The sequence below is a fragment of the Macaca fascicularis genome, chromosome 5, assembly GCF_037993035.2.
Source record: "Macaca fascicularis isolate 582-1 chromosome 5, T2T-MFA8v1.1".
Taxonomy (NCBI): Eukaryota; Metazoa; Chordata; class Mammalia; order Primates; family Cercopithecidae; genus Macaca; species Macaca fascicularis.
The window spans coordinates 47970899-47994258 of NC_088379.1; the positions used below are offsets into that span (position 1 = coordinate 47970899).

At 37.1% G+C, this 23360-nt stretch overlaps 1 protein-coding gene across 2 annotated transcripts in view; it reads left to right on the forward strand.

The window, feature by feature from the left end:
• SLAIN2 (SLAIN motif family member 2) overlaps positions 1-23034 on the forward strand; it is a 77914-nt gene extending 54880 nt beyond the window's left edge. For both annotated transcript variants that reach the window (XM_005554848.5, XM_005554849.5), the window contains 2 exons: positions 18759-19077; positions 20045-23034. In XM_005554848.5, coding sequence (XP_005554905.1) covers positions 18759-19077; positions 20045-20111 — 386 coding nt within the window. In that variant the 3' untranslated portion in view covers positions 20112-23034. The remainder of the gene's footprint in view (positions 1-18758; positions 19078-20044) is intronic.
• Positions 23035-23360: the final 326 nt, after the last annotated feature.

The window sequence follows — 23360 nt, forward strand, 5'->3', positions numbered from 1 at the left end:
CCAACAGATGATAAATTGGCACACAAATCAATTCATCCATCCTGGGGATGAACCTGTACAATTTTCTAGAAAGCTAGTATGTCGTAGGTCTGACAGGATCATGGGAGGAGGAAAAAGATTACTTAACAATTGGAAATATAGCCACTTTGATTTTAATTGCATTTAGTAGTAGCAGGTATTTGAAAATGGAAAGTAAGAACTGTGTTGCTTGACAGAGTCACTCCATAAGTATTTGTTGAATGAATATAGTCATGCTGCTAAAGTCAAAAAAGGATGGACACGTTCTTTGCATTTTCTTTTTGCAAGTTTTTTGTGTTTCTTCAGCCTATCCCACCCTGAAGAAAACAGTCCAGTCTATGTTTTTAAGACTTCATGGAGGTGACTATTTAAACTGCTTTAAGAAATATTTTATTCATTCCCTGTTGTTGGGCACTTAGTGAAGTGGAGGTAAATAGGGCAGAGACCTCACCAAGTCAGGGGGAAAAAATGAAGACTAATTAGACAAAGTAAATGCAGAGATAACAGGATATTAATTCCTTCTTAGTTGCCTCTTTCCTTCTAAACACCCCATTAAAAAGTGGGCAAAGGAGATAAACAGACACTCTCAAAAGAAGACATTCATGCAGTCAACAAACATGAAAGAAGGAAATACAGAAGGAAAAGGCAACAACATTTATGTTTTGCCTGTTTCATAGTTATTTAGAAGGAAAGAGGCAACTAAGAAGGAATTGATGGTAATTGTTTAATACTCTTCACTATATTTTGAGATACATAATTCTGTAAAGAATGTCAGTGGTAGTTTAATGGGAATAGCATTGAATCCATAAATTACTTTAGGCAGTATGACCATTTTCATGATATTACGATACTGATTCTTCTATCCATGAGCATGGAGTGTTTTTCCATTTGTTTCCTCCCTGATTGCCTTAAGCAGTGGTTTGTGGTTTTCCTTGAAGAGGTCCTTCATTGCCCTTGTTAGCTGTATTCCTAGGTATTTTATTCTTTTTGTAGCATTGTGAATGGGAAACTATTCATGATTTGGTTCTCTGCTTGCCTGTTGTTGGTGTATAGGAATGCTAGCGATTTTTGCACATTGATTTTGTATCTTGGGACTTGGCCGAAGTTGCTTATCAGCTTAAGAAGCTTTTGAGCTGAAATGATGGAGTTTTCTGGATATAGAATAATGCTATCTGCAAACAGAGACACTTTGACTTCCTCTCTTCCTATTTGAATACCCTTTATATCTTTCTCTTCCCTGATTGCCCTGACCAGACCTTCCAATACTATGTTGAATAGGAGTGGTGGGAGAGAGCATCATGGTCTTGTGCCGCTTTTCAAAGGGAATGCTTCAGACTTTTGCCCATTGAGTATGATATTGGCTGTGGGTTTGTCACATGTGTCCCTTTTTATTTTAAGGTATGTTCCTTCAATACATAGTGTATTGAGAGTTTTTAACATGAGGGGATGTTGAATTGTATTGAAGACCTTTTCTGCATCTATTGAGATAATCATGTGGTTTTTGTCTTTAGTTCTGTTTATGTGATGAATTACATTTATTGATTTGCATATGTTGAACCAGCCTTGCTTCCTGAGGATAAAGCCAACTTGATCTTAGTGGATAAGCTTTTTGATGTGCTGCTGGGTTCAGTTTGCCACTATTTATATTGAGGATTTTTGCATCAGCGTTCATCAGGGATATTGGCCTGATGTTTTCTCTTTTTTTGTTGTGTCTCTGCTAGGTTTTGGTATCAGGTTGTCACTGGCCTCATAAAATGAGTTAGAGAGGAGTCTCTCCTTTTCAATTGTTTGGAATAGTTTCAGTAGAAATTGTACCAGCCGTTCTTTGTACCTCTGGTAGAATTCAGCCGTGAATCTGTCTGGTATTGGGCTTTCATTGATTGGCAGGCTATTTATTACCTCCCCAATTTCAGAACTAATTATTGGTTTATTCAGGGATTCATTTTCTTCCTGGTTCAGTCTTGGGAGGGTGTAGGTGTCCAGAATTTTATCTGTTTCTTCTAGATTTTCTAGTTTATGTATATAGAGGTGTTTATAGTATTATCTGATGGTTGTTTGTATTTCTCTGGTCACTGGTGGTATTCTCCTGATAATTTCTGATTGTGTCTATTTGATTCTTTTTTTTTTTTTTTTTTGAGACAGAGTCTTGCTCTGTCGCCCAGGCTGTAGTGCAGTGGCACAATCTTGGCTCACTGCAAGCTCCTCTGCTTCCAGGGTTCAAACAGTTCTCATGCTTCAGCCACCCAAATAACTGGGATTACAGGTATATGCCACCACGCCTAGCTAATTTGTTTGTATTTTTAGTAGAGACGAGGTTTCACTATGTTGGCCACACTTGTCTTGAACTCCTGTCCTCAAGTGATCACCCACCTTGGCCTCACAAAATGTTGGGATTACAAGCGTGAGCCACTGTGCCTGGTCCCTTTTCTTCTTTATTATTCTAGGTAGCAGTCTATTTTATTAACTAAAAAAAAAAAAAAGCTTCTGAATTCTTTTTTGTTACTGTTTGTGTTGTTTTGTTTTAAGGGTTTTTCTTGTCTCTGTCTCCTTCAGTTCTTCTGCTAGTTTTGGAGTTTGTTTCCTCTTGGTTCTCTAGTTGTTTTAGTTGTCATGTTAGGTTGTTAATACGAGATCTTTCTAGCTTTGTGATGTCAGCGTTTAGTGATGTAAATTTCCCTCTTAACATTGCGTTAGCTGCATCCTAGAGATTCTGATATGTTGTCTCTTTGTTCTCATTAGTTTCAAAGAAAGTCTTGATTTTTGCCTTAATTTCGTTGTTTACCCAAGAGTCATTCAGGAACAGGTTGTTCACTTTCCATGTAGTTGTGTGGTTTTGAGTGGATTTCTTAATCTTGAGTTCTAATTTGATTGTGCTGTGGTCTGACAGACTGTTATGATTTCAGTTCTTTTGCATTTGCTGAGGACTATTACGTGATCACTTTTAGAGTAAGTGTTGTGTGGTGATCAGAAGAATGTATATTCTGTTGTTTTTTGTGTGGAGAGTTTTGTAGACCTCTATCAGGTCCACTTAATCCAGAGCTGAGTTCAGGTCCTGAATATCTTTGTTAATTTTCTATCTCGATCTTCTGTCTGATATTATCAGAAGGGTGTTAAAATCTCTCACTATTACTGTGTAGGAGTCTAAGTCTCTTTGTCGGTCTCTTAAGAACTTGCTTTATGAATCTAGGTGCTCCTGTATTGGGTTACATATATATTTAGGATAGTTAGCTCTTCTTGTTGAATTCAAAACCCTTTACCATATGTAATGCCTTTCTTTATCTTTTTCAATCTTTGTTGGTTTAAAGTCTGTTTTGTCAGAAAGTAGGATTGCAACCTCTGCTTTTTTCTGTTTTCCATTTGCATGGCAAATTTTCCTTCATCCCTTTATTTTCAGCCTATATGTGTCTTTGCATGTGAGGTGGGTCTCTTGAAGACAGCATGGGTCTTGACTCTTTATCCAGCTTGCCAGTCTGTGTCTTTTAATTGAGGCATTTAGCCCATTTACATTTAAAGTTAATATTGTTATGTGTGAATTTGATCCTGTCATCATGATGTTAGCTGGTTATTTTGCAGACTTGTTTATGTGGTTGCTTCACAGGGTCACTGGTCTGTGTACTTCACTGTGTTTTTGTAGTGGCTGGTAATGGTTTTTCCTTTCCATATGTAGCGCTTCCTTCAAGAGCTCTTGCAAGGCAGAACTGGGGGTGATGAATTCCCTCAGCATTTGGTTGTCTGAAAAGGATCTTATTTCTCCTTCCCTTATGCAGCTTGGTTTGGCCAGATACGAAATTCTGGGTTAGAAATTATTTTCTTTAAGAATGTTTTCTGTTGCCTCCCAATCTCTTCTGGCTTGTAGGGTTTCTGCTGAGAGGTCCTCTGGTAGTCTGATGGGCTTCCCTTTGTAGATGACCTGGCCTTTCTCTCTGGCTGCCCTTAATTTTTTTTTTTCCCTACATTTTGACCTTGGAGAATTTGATGATTAGGTGTCTTGGGGTTGATCTTCTCGTGGAGTATCTTACTAGGGTTCTCTGGATTTCCTGAATTTGAATATTGGCCTTGTCTTGCTAGGTTGGGAAGTTTTCCTGGATGATATCCTGAAATATGTATTCCAACTTGGTTCTGTTTTCCCCATCTCTTTCAGGTACCCCAATCATTCATCGGTTTGGTCTTTTTACATAATCCCATATTTCTCTGACTTTTTGTTCATTCCTTTTTATTCTTTTTTCTCTATTCTTTTCTGCCCATCTTATTTCGGAAAATAGTCTTCAAACTCTGAGATTCTTTCCTCCTTTTGGTCTGTTCTGCTGTTGATACTTGTTATTGCATTGTGAAGTTCTCATGTTTTTGTTTTCCAGCTCCATCAGGTCAGTTATGTTCCTCTCTAAACTAGCTATTCTGGTTGTCAGCTCCAGTATTGTTTTATCGTGATTCTTAGCTTCTTTGCATTGGGTTAGAACAGGTTCCTTTAGCTCAGCAAAGATCAGAACCCTACTTCTGTCAATTCAGCTGTCTCAGCCTCAGCCCAGTTCTGTGCCCTTGCCGGAGAGATGTTGTGGTCATTTAGAGGAGAAGACACATTCTGGCTTTTTGAGTTTTCAGTGTTTTTGCGTTGATTCTTTCTCATCTTTGTGGACTTATCTACCTTTGACCTTTGAGGTTGCTGACCTTTGAATGGGGTTTTTGTGGGGTCCTTTTTGTTGATGTTGTTGCTTTCTGTTTTTAACAGTCAGGCCCTTCTTCCGTAGGGCTGCTGTGGTTTTCTGGGCGTCCATTCCAGACCCTAGTCACCTCAGTCCCTCCTGCATCTGGAGGTATCACCAGTGAAGGCTGCAGAACAGCAAAGATGGCAGCCTGCCCCTTCCTCTGGGAGCTCTGTCCCAGGGGGACACTGACTTGATACTGGCCTGACCGCTCCTTTATGAGGTATCTGGAGACCCTTGTTGGGAGGTCTCACCTAGTTGGGAGGAATGGGATCAGGGTCCCACTTACAGAAGATGTCTGACTGCCCTTTGGCGGAGCAGGTGTGGTGCTCTTGGAGGAGCCCCCTTTGTCCAGACTGTCCGGACTCTCCAGAGCCAGCAGGCTGGAAAAGCTGTTGGCTGAACCACAGAGACTGCGGTTGTCCATCCTCCACAGGCTCCGTCATCAGAGTTTCGTTCATATAACCCTGGCTGGAGTTGCTGAAATTCTCCCAGGGAGGCCTTGCCCAGTGAAGAGGGATGGATCAGGGTCCCACTCAGAGAAGCAGTCTGGCCACGATCTGGCACAGCAGCTGTGCTGCACTGTGGGAAACTCCTGGTCTGGACCACCTGGACTTTCCAGAGCCATCAGGCTAGCACAGCTGACTCCAACCACAGCGATGGTGGCCACCCTTCCTCCCAGAAATTCGGTCTGTGTCAGGCAGTCTCCAGCCTGCTACCGCTGGCTAGCTGGAATTCCAAGCCAGTGGGTCTTGTGAGGTGCTGTGGGAATGGAGCCCACAGAACACTGCTGCCTGGTTCCTTGGATTCATACCCCTTCCTAGGGTAATGCATGGAGGGATCTCCTACCTTGCATGAATTCCTGAAACTGGAGTATGCAAAACTACTGGGTCTCTGTGAGTGCCTGAGTGACCATACTGCGGAGACTCCACACAGCTTTGTGCTTTGGATCCTAGGCCATGGTGGCGTGGGCTTGTGAGGGAATCTCTTGATCTGTGGGTTGCAAGGATCCGTGGGAGAAGCGTGGTTTCCCAAGTCAGGGCACGGTTGCACAATCACTCACCACCTTTCTTGGCTGGTGGTGGGGGCTCTCCTGGCTCCATGCTGCATCCAAGTGGGCCATTGCCTCACCCCGCTGCTTTTCCTCGCTCTCCATTGGTCAAGCTATTCGCCTAGTCAGTCCCAGTGCAAGAACCTGGATACCTCAGTTGAAGGTGCAAAATACACTCACTCTTTTCTTTCCTCTTTTCATTCCTCTCTGTGAGAGCTGCAGACCACTGCTACTTCCAGTTGACCTTGGCCCACCCTCCGACTTTTGCATTTCTAATTATTAGATTTTAAAATGCCTTTTGATATTAGACTACCTGAAGATGGAGAATGAAAGAATTTTGTGATTACCTAGAAATCAAAATTAAATTTGTCTTTTCTATCAGCCGACAAGTATTTATTGAATCTGTATCATAAACAAGATACACTAATTGTATCTTTTCCTCTTTTCTTCTCTGTTCTAGCCCCTTTGCTTTCTCCTCTTACAGTTGTGTTCAAAACTAGCTTCTGACATACACAGACTTCTTAGAAACAATTAAAATGATAGGAGTTGTTTCCCCTCCTATGATTTTGATATGTAAAATTTGAGGAATGAGAGAAGAAAGAGTATAGAGGCTGTTGTTGAGGTTCCCTTCAAACACACATTCTTGTTAGACCATTTCATGCTATTTTTGGAATGATAACTGAACATTATAGGTTTTATTTTATATTTAGACTTAATAATGTTTTTATGGTTTTCTAAGGCCTTTGTCTTTCTCTGTAGTTAAATCTTGATTACAGCTGTCAATTTCCTTTGCTGAGAAAATCCTAGGTCAAAATTTTCTCCTCTCTGAAATTTGTACCTTAATTTTTCCAGTTAAATGCTGACTGCCTTTTAGAATATGAAAGTTACAGCTCTTTAAAGTTCACCTGTATCCAATCAACCTCATTATATTTTTATTGTTCCCTGACCCACTTGTTTATAGATAAGTCAAAATGCTGCTACCATGAAACATTTTTTCCAATAGTATCACTACAGCTTAGTATCAGATCCTCTCTAGTTTCCCCTCCACTTATACATTAACTTTGTTAACATATTTCTCTCCATACCTTGATGTTCTAGGAGTTGACTTATTCTTTCATAGACTGTATTGCGTTTATCTAATAATTTAGGGATTAATAAATTTACAATGATTGCTGATTTATAAATCTGTTTTTAAACTTTATTATTTTTAAATAAAACATGAAATCAGAAAACCAATACACAGTTTAATTAATTCTTATAAGGCAAACACCCTTGTAACTACCATCCGTATCAGGAGACTAGAACTTGGCACCTCAGACATCCTCCACCTGTCTGCTTCCAAACACAACCCTTTCTTGACCCCTCCCCAGAAAGTATCTACTCTTCTGAACTTTTATAGCAGTCACTTCCTTTTTTGTATAGTTTTATCACCCAAGTTTTGAAACTAGTTTTGCCTTTTTGATACATCTTTTTAAGTTTCTCTTACTTTATAGTTTTCTTCCATTTCTTTTCTCTGTCTCATTGTTTCTTTGAAGAAACCACCAGATCATTTGTTCTGCAGAGGTTCTTACAGGCTGGATTTTGCTGATTACTTTTTCATGGCTTTGTTTAGCAAGTTCCCTTGTATTTTCTATAAAGTGATAATTGGATCTAGGCAGTTCATTAAATTATTTTGCTATTTTTGCAAAACTTTTTTTTTTTTTTTTTGCATAGGTAGTGGTGCTTCTTTATCCAAAGGTGCATAAAGTGGGGTTTCCTCTTTTCATGATGTTAGTAGTCATTGATGTGTAATGCCTAGATTCATAATTCATTAGGTATTACAGAATTGGGAATTGGGAATTTTAATTCCAGTGTGCCTTTTTTTATTTGTCACAGTACTGTATAAAGAGAATTTTTTCCTTATTTGGTCATCCAGTGGTAGTTTCTTTAGGAAATTCAGACCAAATATTTGTTTTTTCCCTTTATTTACTAGTTTACAAAATTTAAAAATGGCAACGTGGCACCTTCCAAAGGTGACCAGTTTTTTAAAATGGTTTTCATTATGAAATTACAGATTTAAACATATTTTTAAATATGTTTCAGTTCATTCTAGATGTTTTTCCAGCTTTACTGGAAGCCTTTACAAGTTGGCTTCCAAGTCTTTTTGACACAACTCTAGTAGTCTTTGATACCACCTTGCTAGCTGGTATGGCAAGATTGGCTGGTCTTGTACATTTCTTGCCAGAGACCTGGAGTCAGGCATTTCTCCAAAAAGTCCTGCTTGCTTTTGGTATTTCAAGACCAAAATCTGTGTGTTTAGCTATACTTACTGCTACTGGGTTGGTCATTGTTTCCCGGTCTTTTTAGTTACTAGAGCTAGGAAACATATGTGTAAGTTTGTGTTTGTATATTTTTTTAAGATTAAATGCAGAGCTTCTGGGCAATTATTTAACCTCCTCTAGCATTCTCCCATCCTGAGAATCTTATTTCTCAGCAACACATAAAAGTAGAATATCATAATAATTTGTTTTGTCCCATATTTCACATAAAGTGTTCTTAGGATAACATTAGCATGACATACAATATAATTACTGAAAACAATTTTTACAACTTTTGGTTATGCTTTTTTTTTTTTTTTTTTTTTTTTTTAAGTTCAGCTGTATCCACATTGTCAGATACCTGTTACATACTGTTTTCTCCTTCACATACCTCACTTAGTTTAGGCTCTCCATTTAAATACATATTTGATGCTTGACGCTAGTTTATATGTCATTGTCTCATCAGTCATTTTTCTTGTCTGAAACATATTCTTTGATTCCTTAAGGAGTTATGAGAACAGTATTCATTTTTTCAGTTTTTACATGTTGATGATAGCTTATCTCTTGTTTTCATACTTGAAAGTCATTGTCTAGATATGAAATCTTTGGCTCACATTTTCTTTAACTTAAATGTATTTACTCCACTTTCTGCAGGAATAAAGAATTGTTTCTGTTACAATCATTTGGTCTTTTTATCTGGATGTACAATGGATATTTTCTTTTTCTTTACAATAATTTACTAGAATATGTCTTAGTATTGATCATTCTGAGCTGCTTTTCCCAGATTCAGGGTGTGTTCTTTCATTATAGAGTAGCAAACTTTTTTTGTTTTTCAGAAGTTTCATTGCATTGTAGTTTTTTATATTCTGTTCTCTTGGTTTGGTTTTCTTTTTTGTGGGGACCCCTGTTGTACACATGTTTGAGGTTCGTTTCTTGTTTCTATATTTGTTGCCTTCTCTTGAATTATTTTTTTCTTTCTTCACTTCTATAAAAGTTTGTTTTCAGTGTCTGTTTCTCTTACAACATTATCTATTGTGTGTATTGACTCTTATATTTCTCCTTAGACTTCATCTTAAAATGATTCATTTTATAGCTGATTCCTTCCTGAGTTCCAGCAGCTCATTTCTGAGTGTTTCTCTCTCTGATTTATGCTATTCTTTCGTATCTTGTAGCAATATTAAAATGTTTTTAAAATTTGAAATATTAGATAATTTCATCTTTGTGTGTGTGATTTCTTACCATGATTTCTGGTAAGGTTTCACTTCTTGTAGAAGTGTTACTTTACTCCTTATTTATTCTTTTTTTCTTGTAATAACTTTATGTGTGATTTGACTTCAGTCCTTTTCTATTGCTCATTTTTCCATGAAATTGATTTTTCTAAACACTTAGCTTGATTTAAGACTTACTAATTTTATGGTTCTATAGCTCTTTCTTGTATTTGGAAGTGTTAAAAAACATGGCTGCTTCTTTTCTGAGATTTCTTTCCTTTATTCCCTCCCTCCACTTTCAAAATTTATCCTTTCTTAAAGTGTACTATTTGGTATTTTTTAGTATATTCACAGAGAGAGAAACCATTACCACTATCTTATTTTAGAAAATATTTATCACCCCCATAAGAAACACCATACTTATTAATAGAACTCCTCATTCCTCAGTTCTTCTAGCCCCTGGCACCCGCTCATCTACCTTCTCTGTCTCTAGATTTGCCTGTGTTGGACATTTAATATAAGTGGAATTAAACCATATATGATCTTTTGTGACTGGCTTCTTTTACTTAGCATAATGTTTTCTAAGTGCATCATTTTGTAGCATGTATCAGTATAGTCATTTGCTGCATAACAGCGTTTCAGGGCCAGGCACAGTATCTCATGCCTGTAATGCCAGCACTTTGGGAGGCTGACGTGGGAGGACCATTTGAGCCCAGGAGTTTGAGACCAGCCTGGGCAACATAGTGAGACTACATCAGAAAAAATAAAATAGCCAGGTATGGTGGCACGCACCTGTGGTCCCAGCCACTTAGGAGGCTGAGGGTTGGAGGATTGCTTGAGCTTGAGAGGTTGAGGCTGCAGTGAGGTGTGATTGCACCACTTCCAGCCTGGGCAACAGAGCAAGACCCTATCTCAAAAAATCTAAAACAAAAAAACCGACATTTCAGTCAACAATGGATCGCATGTACGATGGTGGCAATTTCTGTCACCTAGTAACATCATAGACCTTCCAGTGGGACAAGATGTGGAGGTGGAAGATAGTGATATTGATGATCCTAACCCTGTATAGGCTTAGGCTCATGTGTGTGTTTCTGTCAGTTTTTAGCCCCCCCAAAAAATTGAAGTAAACTAAATAAAGATTTAAAATTAAAAAACACTTGTAGAATAAGGATATAAAGAAAGAAAATATTTTTGGACAGCTGTACAACATGTTTGTGTTACAAGCTATGTGTTATTACAAAAGAGCCAAGAAGTTTTTAAGTTTATAAAGTAGTTACAGTAAGCTAAGATTAATTTATTATTGAAGAAAAATAATTTAGTGTAGCCTAAGTGTGCAGTGTTTATAAAGTTTGCAGTAGGGTACACTCTACTCACTTACCACGCACTCAACTTCAGTTCTATAATCTCCATTCATGGCAAGTGCCCTGTACAGATCTACCGTATTTTGTCTTTTATAACATTTTTACCGTACTTTTTCTGTGTTTAGATATTTTTGGATATGCAAATGCCCTTCTGTTACAGTTGCCTACAGTGTTCAGTACAGTAACATGCTGTATTGGTTTGTAGCCTAGGAGCCATATACTATTTTTTAAAATTTTTTGTGGGTACATAGTAGGTGTGTATATTTATGGAGCACATGAGATATTTTGATACAGGCAAGCAATGTGAAGTAATAACATCACAGAGAATCAGGTCCCCATCCCCTCAAGCATTCATCCTTTGTGTTACAGACAATCCAATTACACTCTAAGGTATTTTAGAATATATAATTAAGTTATTGTTGACTATAGTCACCTGGTTGTACTATCAAATAGTAGGTCTTTCTCTATTTTTTTTTTGTACCCATTAACCATCTCCACCTCCCCGGGCCCTGCCATCGGCTGTTCCTTATAGCCTAGGTGTATAGTAGCGTAAATAACTTAGGTTTGCGAAAGTACACTCTGATGTTCCTACACAGACAAACTTGCCTAACGAGTCATTTCTCAGAACATATCCCCATCGTTAAGTGACACATAACTGTACTTTGTTCCTTTTTATTGCCAAATATTCCGTTGTGTGGATGCACCACATTTCGTTTATCCATTCATCACTTGGTGGATACTTGAGTTGTTTCCACTCTTTGTGGAAACAAATTCCTATTGTGAATAATCCTGTGGTCAGGCCCGGTGGCTCACGCCTGTAATCCCAGCACTTTGGGAGGCCGAGGTGGGCAGATCACCTGAGGTCAGGAGTTTGAGACTAGCCTGGCCAACATGGTAAATTGAAACTTCGTCTCTACTAAAAGTACAAAAATTAGCTGGGTGTGGTGGTGGGTGCCTGTGATCTCAGCTACCTGGAAAGCTGAGGTAGGAGAATTGCTTGAACCCAGGAGGTAGAGGTTGCAGTGAGCTGAGATCATGCCATTGCACTCCAACCTGGACGACAGAGCAAGACTCCATCTCAAAATAATAATAATAATAATAATGCTCTGAACATTCATGCACAGTTGTTTACATGGACAGACATGTTTTCAGTTCTCTTGATTATATACTTAGTGGAATTACTGGATCATATGGTAGCTTTATGTTTAACATATTAAGGATCTGCTAAACTGTTTTCCAGAATGGCTACAACATTTTAGAATGTCACCAGCACTATATGAGGGTTCCAGTTTCTCCATCTCCTCAGTAACACTTATTGTCTTTTATTTTAGCTATCCTGGTGAAGTGTTATAAAGTGGAATCTCATTGTAGTTTTTATTTTGCATGACTAACTTTGAGCATCTTTTCATGTGCTTATTGGCCATTTGTGTATCTTCTTTGGAGAAATGTCTATTCAAATTCTTTGTCTCTGGTTGTTTTTTTTTTTTTTTTTTAATTGAGTAGTAGCATTCCTTTATATATTCTGGATTCAAGTCCCATATCAGATCCATGATTTGTAAATATTTTCTCCTACTCAGTGGACTTATTCTTCACTTCCTTTATGGTATCCTTTGAAGCACAGAAATTTTTAATTTTGATGAAGTATCATTTATCAATTTTTGATCTTATGGATCACACTTGTGGTGTCATAAGAAATCAGTGCCTAACCCTAGTCATTACTCCTGTCCCTTCTGCTCTACCCCGCCTGCTCTTCCCAGACATGAATCTGCTACATGAATCCGCTGCGTTTTCCCCTTCGGTACTTGGAGCTTTCTGCGGCCCTTCCCTTCCCCAAGTCTGGCTCTGCTTGTGGTATCCTGCCCTCCTCCCCGTCTGGCCTGCAGCACCAGCACCAAGACTATGCTCTTCTGTTCCTTTTTCAGTCCCCGTGGGCAAGGATGTGGACCTGGAACTCAAGAATGACCTGCATATCTGTGGATCCTTCCATTCTGCGGATCGGTGTCTCAACATCGAATTAACTAACATCAGTGTTACAGACCCTGAGAAATATCCTCACATCTTCATTAGGGGTTTAGTGGTCCAATATGTGCAGTTGCCAGCAGACAAGGTAGACAAAGTTGCTGCAGAATGCAGCAAGGAAGGAAGCCCTATAGCAGAAACAGTGATGGCTCCTCCTTTTCCTCTTCCCTCTTCCATTGCTGACCCATAACCCCAGGTCCCAGCCTAGGACCCCTGACCGTGAATACTTGAAGCAATTTTGTTTCGTTGGTGTTTTTTTTGTCGTTGTTGTTTTAACTAGTGAGTGAGTGTGTGTATGTGTGTGTTTAAGGGATGACTGGATGAGAGGGATAATAGGGAACAGCTCTCCTTGTTGAGAAGGGGAGGATAAGTAGGCTGGGAAACTTCAAAGCCTTCCTAGTCCTCAGCATCTGCCTTTTTCACTACTTCCCTAGAGATGGTACGAGAGTTTCCTAAGAACTTTATAGGGTTAGCTCTTACATTTAGGTCTGTGATCCATTTTGAGTTAATTTTTTAATAGTGTGAAGTGTAGGGGTCCAACTTCATTCTTTTGTACGTGGATATCCAGTTGTCCTCACAGGATTTTGAACTCTTTCCTGCTTTTATCTGGACTTCATTTTCCTTTATCTGGAATGTCCCTGTTCTGCTCTATTTGGATTATTTTCTGAGTTTTTTTTCCCTTAGCTTGAAGTTTTACCTGGAAGAGGGATTTGACTGGTTAATTTTAAGAATTCATAGCCACTCATGTTCCTCCTAGACCTTACAGTAGACCTCTTGTACTCACTCACTATTGGAGTGTGCAGATTCCTCCCAGTTCAGCTTCTGTTCAGCATTTTTTTTATATGAGTACTTGTTGGTTATTTTGGAATTTTCAGGACATTGAGATATTCCTCTACTTCCTTCTGCACAGATGCTGATAATTCATGTGGTCTTGTAGTTGTCAGTGGCTTCTTCCTACCCACTTGTATTTTGGGGCTCATGGAGATACTCCATCACCTGGTTTTACTGTAGCTGTTGTAAACAGGTTTTGGTTTGACCTTCCTAGTTAGTTGCTCTGTATGTTTTTATGGAGAGAGTTGAGAAAATTCGTAAATTACACCAATGCCGGTACCATCTTTCAAGAATCCTCATAATTATGTTTCTTAATCTTGACATTGACATTTTTTCCCCTTTCCTCACTAGATACTCTAAGGTTAGTTATATGTTAGATAATTTATTAAACTAAAATACAATAAGTTAGATAGGTATAGATGTACAGCTGTTTATATATACTGTGTACTAAAACTAACGTGTCTCTCTAAATCTTGATATCATATATTTTGATACATAATCAATTCCCTAATTTTGGAAATATGGCTATTTTGTTAAAAACTTCCCCTGTCAGGGTGAAGATATCTAATGAATGTTAATAGTTCCTGTATTGTGTGTTTGTATATACACACACACATTTTCTCTCTCTCTCTCTCAGCTTTTGTACCCAAAGGGTGGTTACAATTTTCAGTTGAATAAAAATATTTCTTTTTAAAAAGTTTATTTCTAAAAGTCATTATTGAGGTTGAGGCAGTTATCTTGAAGAGGATCAGTTCCAAAGTTATTTTCTATTTAATAGAGTAAATTCGAAGATTAAGCTGTAAATGTTTGCTGGTAGCTTATGCATTCATATATATCTTTTTGTATTTATGGAAGAAAAGGTATTGAAGCCCTGTTCTCGGGGCATTTTCTGCCTCTTATGTTTAATACATTTTTCTAATAACTAACAAAATTTTTGTATGCTTACAAAAATAATAGTCATGGACATTAATGGAAGAAGAAATCAAAGGCTTCTATGTCTTTTTTATGGTTACTTGTCAGCAATTGCCATTTTAATATGCTTTGGAGTCATACCTTATAAAACTTGCCTAGGATAGTAACCCCACAAATAAACTTTCTGAGTCTAGTTGGAAATTAAAGTGTTGATAATGACACTTTGGCCAGGTACGGTGGCTCACTTATGATCGCAGCACTTTGGAAAACTGAGATGGGCAGATCACGTTAGAGGCCAGGAGGTTGAGAACAGCCTGACCATCATGGCAAAACCCCGTCTCTACCAAAAAATACAAAAATTATCCAGACCCGGTGACGTGCACCTGTAGTCCCAGCTACTTGGGAGGCTGAGGCATGAGAGTCGTTTGAACCTGTGAGGCAGAGGTTGCAGTGAACCAAGATTGTGCCACTGCACTACATGTTGGGCAGTAGAGCGAGACTCTGTCTCAAAAAATAAATTTAAAAAATGTTGATAATGACACTTTGGTTTCTACCCCCAGAGATGTTTCTCTTTTGGTTCCTGGTAAAGAATGCTGATCTGGGAATTGGCAGACCTGGGTTCAGTTCATTTATAACACGACATCCTGACTTTCCTATTTATTTGCTCAGTTGGCTTCTGTGGTTGTGGTAATTTCCCTTGTCCATGAAGTGAGAGGGTTAGAGTACATGGTCAGTAATAATTTTTTTTTTACAAGGATTCTTTAATTCTGTAGTGAGATAATCATATTTAATTCATCTTTTTCTTTAACAGCCAGAACTTATTTTTAAATACTTATTGTATCAGTAAATTGTGATTATTATTGATAGTGTAGAGACCATTGAATAATTGAAATGATATAACAATATAGTAAGGCATAGGTGACAAGGAGATATTTTTGTCCTTCATTTGTTAATAATGGAATTCATATGTGTTTTAATAAATGATGTTTCCCGTTGGTCATGATGACCAGTGTTTATTTTTATTACTATATACTTACTGGGCATTTATAGGTTTTATAAATTATGCAGCTAATGGAAGTTGTAGTTTGGAGGAAGACTGCTCTGTGAAGACAACTTGGAATATCTAACTTTTGTATTGCTAGGTACATGTTGGATATATTTTTATAAAGCATTTTGTATTCAGTGAATATCAAGCTAAAAAGATATGTATAATTTATTCAGTTTTTTCATTTTAGGGTTAAGTGCATGCCTGAATTATAGAAACCTTAATTAGAAAGCAAACTTAGCACAATTATTAAATACTTATTGAAAGAAAAAAATATTTTAAGATATGAATTCTCTATTACACTTCATCCTAATTTGGAGATAACTTAGACACCAAGGTTAGGATTCTTAGTCATGTCATTTTTATAAATAGAGTTCTAATTTTTGCTCAGAGCAGATAGCTCTCCTTCACATTATGCCTGACTCGAGTGTAATTCTTGGTATTCAAAAAGAGTAAAGAGAAATTATAACTTGTCAATATCAATTTGGGTAATACATTTTGGGTAATAACACGTTTGAGTTAATTTATAAGGAAAGCCTAGGAGACTGTTCTATGTGGCATTGTTGAATATCTTTCTAGGAAACTCATCTGTAGCATGCTAAAGGAGCCCTATTCTTTAGATAAGAAAGCCACAGATAAGAATGCCTTACAATTTGTTTAATATTTTACATTTTACTAACAGTTTACACATTTATTACTCGTTTGCTCTTCACAGCAAACTTACATTGGCTGAGATTTATTAGATTCATACGTAAGTGGTTTTCTTTTCGAGCAATGCGATTGGTATGTTATTTTTAATCTTGATTTCTAATGTTTGTTGCTGGTGTATAGAAACATAATCAGAGTTTGTATTTTTATCCAGTCCCGTGACCTTACTGAATTCACTTATTATTTCTAGAAGAGTGTGTGTGTGTGTGTGTGTGTGTGTGTGTGTGTGTGTGTGTGTATAGATTCATTGGGATTTTCTGTGTAGACATCATGGGGACAGTTTCTAACCTCTGTGCCTTTTATTTTTCTTTTTTTCTTTTCTTTTCTTTTCTCCTTTCTTTCTTTCTTTCTTTCTTTCTTTCTTTCTTTCTTTCTTTCTTTCTTTCTTTCTTTCTTTCTTTCTTTCTTTCTTTCTCTCTCTCTCTCTCTCTCTCTCTCTCTCTCTCTCTCTTTCTTTTCTTCTCCTCCTCCTCTTCCTGCTCCTCTTCCTCTTCCTCCTCCTTCCTCCTCCTTTCTCCTTCCTCCTCCTTTCTCCTTCCTCCTCCCTTCTCCTTCCTTCTCCCTCCATCCTTCTTTTTTTTTTTCTTGCTTATTGCACTGGCTAGAATTTCTACTGGTAAGAGCATATGTTCTTGTCTTGTTCCTGGTCTTAGGGGAGGCGCATTCAATCTTTCTTCATTAAGTATAATGTTAACTGTAGGGTTTTTGTAGACGTTCTTTATGAGGTTGAGGAAATTTTCCCTATTTCCATTTTTCGGAGAATTTTTTTGATTACTGTTGAATTTTGTCAGATGCTTTTTTTGAGTCCACTGTTACGATTCTGTGAGTTTTCTTCTTTATCCTGTTACTGTGGATTACACTGATTGTTTTTCAAATATTGAACCAAACTTTGCATCTTGGAATAAATCCTACTTAGTCATGGCATATAAATCTATTTATATATTGCTGGATTCTATTTTCTAATATTTTCTTAAGGATTTTTACATCTGTATTTGTAAGCAATATTGATCTGAAGTTTTCTTTTTTGGTACTGTCCTTTTCTAGTTTTGGTATCTCGGTAATACTGGCTTCGTAAAAATCAATTGGGACATGTTCTCTCCTATTTTGTGATGGAGATTATGTTGAATTTGTGTTCATTCTTAAACATTTGGTAGAATTTCCCAAGGTTGCTTCCAACCTCCAACAAACATTTGATCTGCTTCTTGTTACCATAAATTAGATTTGACTTTCCTCAAATTTCTTTATAACACAACATTTTACAGTGTGTGTGTATGGATACACATGGACTGTTTTGTGTCTGGCACTCATTTCATTCAACAAAATTTTTGAGATTCATCTTTGTTGTATACATCAGTAGTTTACTCCTTTTTATTACTGAGTGGTATTCTGTTGTGTGGTTATGCTACAAATTGTTTATCCATTTACCTGTTGATGGACATTTGAGCTTTGTTCAGTCTTTGGCTGTTACAAAGTTGTAGTCAAGTCTTTGTGTAGACATAAGCTTTTTTTCTGTTTTCCTTTTTTTTTTTTTTTGCTTTGAGACAGAGTCTCGCTCTGTCACCCAGGCTGGAATGCAATAGCGTAGTCCCCGCTCACTGCAACCTCCTCCTCCTGGGTTCAAGCAGTTCTCCTGCCTCAGCCTCCTGAGTAGCTGAGACTACAAGCATGCACCACAACACCCGACTAATTTTTGTGTTTATAATGGAGACGGGTTTTCATCATGTTGGCCAGGCAGGTCTCGAACTCCTGACCTCAGGTGATCCTCCCACCTCGGGCTCCCAGAGTGCTGGCATTACAGGTGTGAGCCACCGCACCTGATCTTCTTTTTTGTTTTTGAAACAGAGTCTTGCTCTGTCACCCAGGCCGGAGTGCAGTGGCTTCATCTTGGCTAACTGCAGCCTCTGCCCCTCAGGTTCAGGCAGTTCTCCTGCCTCAGCTTTGAGTAGCTGGGATTATGGGTGCATGTCACCGGCTGCCGTTTTGTTTGTTTTTTTCATCACGTTGTGCTTTGTGAAGCACAGCAATGGTAGCACTTTTTTAAAAATGATTTTTAGTTTTTAAATTTTTAATTACAGTGTCAATAATGTGGGATTTGGACATAGAGCCTCCAGATACTTGATACATGTTTACATGAATGTTTCTTTTCGGGGGAAATATGTTTCAAATTCTAGACAACAATTGGATAGTCAGTTTGTTTTTCACCTCTAGAATGGTCATTCACATGTGGCCCAGATTAGTTGCTACAGTGAGACAGAATCCTGCAGTGCCTTTTCTCTTCTGGTGTTATGCGTTCCAAGCTGACCTATTTAAAATACTGTTGTAAAAGACAGTTGTAATCCTCTTTAAGTACTTGGTTATTTAGAATTCACAGTTACATTTTTTTCTTTTAGTAGCCCAGGAATAGCTTTTATTTTTTGCATTGCTATGAAGTTTCCTGAATACTAGTGACTAATCATCAGTTGTAAGTTAAAGCAGTGGTTTCATATATATATATATATACATATATATATATATGTATATACATATATATATACACACACATATATATATATATATACACACACACACATTTCCACTCAAAAATTGACTTTTCTTTGCTATTCCACAGTACCTTCTCCAGGCAAATTCCGTTCCCCTGCAGCACCATCTCCTTTGGCTCTTCGGCAACCAGTGAAAGCATTTAGTAACCATGGCTCTGGTTCTCCTGGTAGCCAAGAAATAACACAGCTCACACAAACCACCTCCTCACCTGGGCCTCCTGTGGTTCAGAACACAGTCTCCGCAAATCCTCCCAGCAATATCAACAGCGCTACTCTAACAAGACCCGCAGGGACAACTGCAATGAGAAGTGGCTTGCCCAGACCCAGTGCCCCTTCTGCTGGGGGCATACCAGTGCCTCGCAGCAAACTTGCACAGCCTGTTCGCAGGTAAGTGGCAAATGTTCTGTTTCAGCATTCTTGAGTACCTGAAAGTGGATAGACTGGAATTAATTAGCTTCATCTCTATGTTTGATGGTAAACAGAAAGTCATGGTGGATTCCCACCAGAGTTTTAATACAATTTGAATAAAACATTACTACATTGTTTTAAAGAAATCCTCATTTGGGACTTTTACCATTTTGGTTCAGATTAAATGTGTCCAGTTGCCTAACATGATTAAGCATCTCAGAGGACCCCTAGAAAAAAATTTGTTAGAACCACTCAATTTGATTGTGATATTCATTCATTTTGAATAGAATTATATTCAATGAAGATGATAAAGGTATGTTAGAATATAGAGTGATATTTAAGATAAAACTTATAGCTACTAAGACTGAGTATAATCTATAAGCATGGTTTTCAAACCCTTATTGTACAATTCAGAATTATCTATGAGATTTATATAAATGTAGGGTCTAAGTTTTACCCTCAGAGAGTCTAACCTATTTAATGAAATTAAGTAATTTGCCTAAGGCCATATAGCTAATAAAACTATGAGTTCCAAGTATGTCTGACTTCGGAGCTCTTTTAATCACTGTTCCATGCTGCCTTTCTAGTGATGCTGACACTGAGCTTCTAATATCACATTCATCATTCTGCCTCTCAAAATAATAAGTAAATGATAAGGTTGGTTGTCTATGTGCTTGAGAAAAGGTGAGACCATCTTTTCCCTTCTTTGATCTAGTAACTATGTTAACAAAATGGGAAGTCATCTGTTGTCCAGTAAAACTTGGAAGTTGTGAAAATGCAGAGTGTTGGGAGGTTGTACTAGTACCTGTTTAGAGCTTTTGCCTTGGTACAGCCTTCATGGGATCATGATGCCACCTGAAGAGTAATTAATATATGTGTGAGATAGTATGGTAATATTTCATAAAGACATTTATCAAATTTTAATTACAAAATTGCTTTATTTCAGATCCTTGCCAGCTCCTAAAACCTATGGTAGCATGAAAGATGACAGTTGGAAAGATGGCTGTTATTGACCAGCAAAGACAAGAATGCAGAAGTCCACGGCTTCATGGATACCCTTCACCAGGCTAAAAAACAACTTTTATATGCAGACTGTTCAGATAAGACTCTTGGGATTTATAAAATCCCAGCCCTCTCTGTCTTAATTAGCACAAACTGACAGAGATCATCAAACAGCACTTTAATGACATTTAACATCAGATGTGTTTGGTAATCATACAATCACTCTCCATAGAATCACTTTTAGTTTTGTTTAATAGAAACTAGGTTGATTTTTTTTAACATATTTGACAGAGGCCAATATCTGGGCAAATACTTAATGGATGCCAAAGAGAAATGCCCATTTGTAAATGAGAAAAATGCCCATTTGTGCACAAGAAAATGGTGAATTCAAGCTATCCAAAACTTCACATTCAACCTAATTTACTGTATAAATAGTATCAATAAATATTTGTGTTAATGAGAACTAATATTCTGACTAATTATCTAAAGTGTTTCACTAGTACACCAGGAAACTACAGATTGAGATTAGGGGGTGGGAGGAAAGAAACCTGGGCTAGAGATTTAAAACATTCCTAAATTTGGGAGAATTTCAGAAATTATTTTTGCAGATTCATTAGAAAAATTGTCATTTAATCTTAAGTTTTGGATGTAGCTCACGTATCACCACCACCAGATAGTGTTACAGCACGCATCCATCATGTTGCATTGACACATCGAACTTCTGTGTGTTTGTTTTGATTGCCAAAAGGGCTTAATATCAGTTGTACAATCTTTCTAAACTTTATAGTTCCTGGCTCAGGAAAGATGGCCTTTGCTATTGAAGCCAACTTCTTCGCATGCTGTTATCTTTACAGAACTAAGAGATCTTGTTTCTATTAGCAGGTTTTCATGATAGGAAAGAACAAGTAGTGTGTGTCTTTATTCTTGATACAACACCACCTCAGTGCTTACAACCTGGAACAAAACCATACAATGAGAGAGAGGGGGAAAAAAATCTATGCACTTAACCTACAAAATCTCTGGTGATGACAGTTGTATTGTTGCTATTACATGGCATAATGATCTATTATGTGGTAGGAAAATATAGCCTGCTAAATCCTACTTAAGTTGATCCACTTTAAACTGAGTAACCGTATAAAACATCTATTGAAAATTCTTTCCCTTTTGACTTAGATTCTGCCTTATATTAATTTTTGCATTTTTGGTAACCTACTACATATGACTCTAACCTGATAAATACTTGGTCTCTAATGGCTCTTAATAAATCCTTGAAATCACCTATTTCAATTTTATCAGACTATTACCAGAGTAAAACTTCCTTCTGTAGCAGGCCTCTCATTTTTTATTATGAGGTCTGTTTTTAAATCCTTAATTTGAACAGCTCTAATATATTGTCACTTAGGTCATCTAAAAACTTTTAGATATTTGAACGTAAGTTCATTTCCTGTTCATCAAAGACATTCCGTAAGTTGGCAAAAGAAATTGGAAGAGAGAAAATGGAAGGCTTGATATTCATGATGGCATTAAGGTTGATAGGTTGAAAGAATGATAAAAACTTAAAACCAGGACCTCCATTCTGTCATGACTGACACCATGGTAGTCTGTCAACTTGACCAGTGGAAAGTCATTCATTTAGCACAAGCAGCTGGAGATTGAAACTGCCAGTACTATGTATTTGGTGTATAACGCAAAGAAGAAACTTTATCCTTGAATTTGAGGGTGATGGGGTGGGTCAGGAAAGGATGGCGCAGAATTCTACATGATAATGAACTAAAAAATGTTGCTTTTCAAAGGAAGATAAAGCATCTTCTTTTGGGAGGGGGGTATCTCATGTCTAAGTAAGTAAAAAAAAAAGAACTAGCTACTGTCTCTTTTAAAAACCACGTACAAAAGCAAAACAAGTCTCAGTTTTCAGTGCAACATTTCAAAAAATATATATGCTGCAATCTAATAATTGAAAGGAATTTTACCTATTACGAAACACATTACATTTTTTAAGTTAGATAATCAGTTTCAAAAGAGTATTCAGGTTATTTAACTTTGTTTTGAAATGGCTGCATCAGAAAAAAATGTCTATTTTTTTTTATTAAAATATTTCATCACTTGTTAAAACGTATTTTGGATCTGAGTTTGGTAAAGTATTATTTTACGTGCTTTTGTACTACCACAGACTGTTGACTTTTAGTTTCCTAAAGAGAAAAAATGCCTTTTTACTAGAAAGCCTTTGTATATCGCAATTTTTCTGTTTGGGAAAATCTAAGGATTTACTGTGGTTAGTCTTACAGAAGAAATGTGGATTTGATAAACTAGTGCCTATGATTTTAACTTATGTTTGATATATAGTAGTAAGGGTTTTATGAATGTTGATTATTTTGTGCCAACAGCCCAGAATTGTCACTTACGTGTAAGCAGAAAACAATGAGCTCTGCTTCCAAAGTTATTTAATTTTCTCAGTGTTTGAATGTTATTTTTTGTAAGTGTGTTAATAAAAGTGTAAAGAATTGGAAAAAAATATAAATATTCTTAACTCAAGCATTTGCTGGATCATTTTTCTACAAAACTTGTTTGTATAATATAAAACACTCTCTGAAGAGTTGACTTTTTTTCAGTTTCGTATCCTGGAAATCACATTTTGTAAAACTGGGGACCATTCATAATTGTCAGATACTTTTTAAAATTATCTCAATACATCACTTTTATAAGAAAAAAAGTTTTTTTGAAAGAAAATTAGATACATAAGTGGCCCCAGATGTTTGTATAACTCTAGAATGATCTAGACTATGTATGTTTAAATTAACTTTTTATTGAATGTACAGGTGTCCATTTTTGACGTTACGCATGGTCCTTTTAGATCACATGATGTTTGATTTGCAAACATTTCTATAGCCGAACTTGTATATGTGGTTGCCTCCTTAATAAACAGCCTGACCATAATGTTTATTATTAAATTTATATATTTTTTAATTGTTTAATTAATCTCTGGATATAGTAAGATTCCTTTTTTTCTCTCATTTGCCTACACTTGGTTTTAATAAATTGTTCAGTTGAGTTTTTCTTTAAACACAGAAACCCAAATCATATTGCCCTTTCAGGCTTAGTCTTCATGGGGTTGGATTTATGTCTTACATTTTCTCTGTCAGAGTTACTTCATTTATGGATTTTACTTGGAGGAAATTTATAGTTTACTCTAAATTGATTTGTTCTTGGAACTTTTTCACCTGCTGTGAATTGATATCTAGTTAGAAAAAGCTAGCATTTGC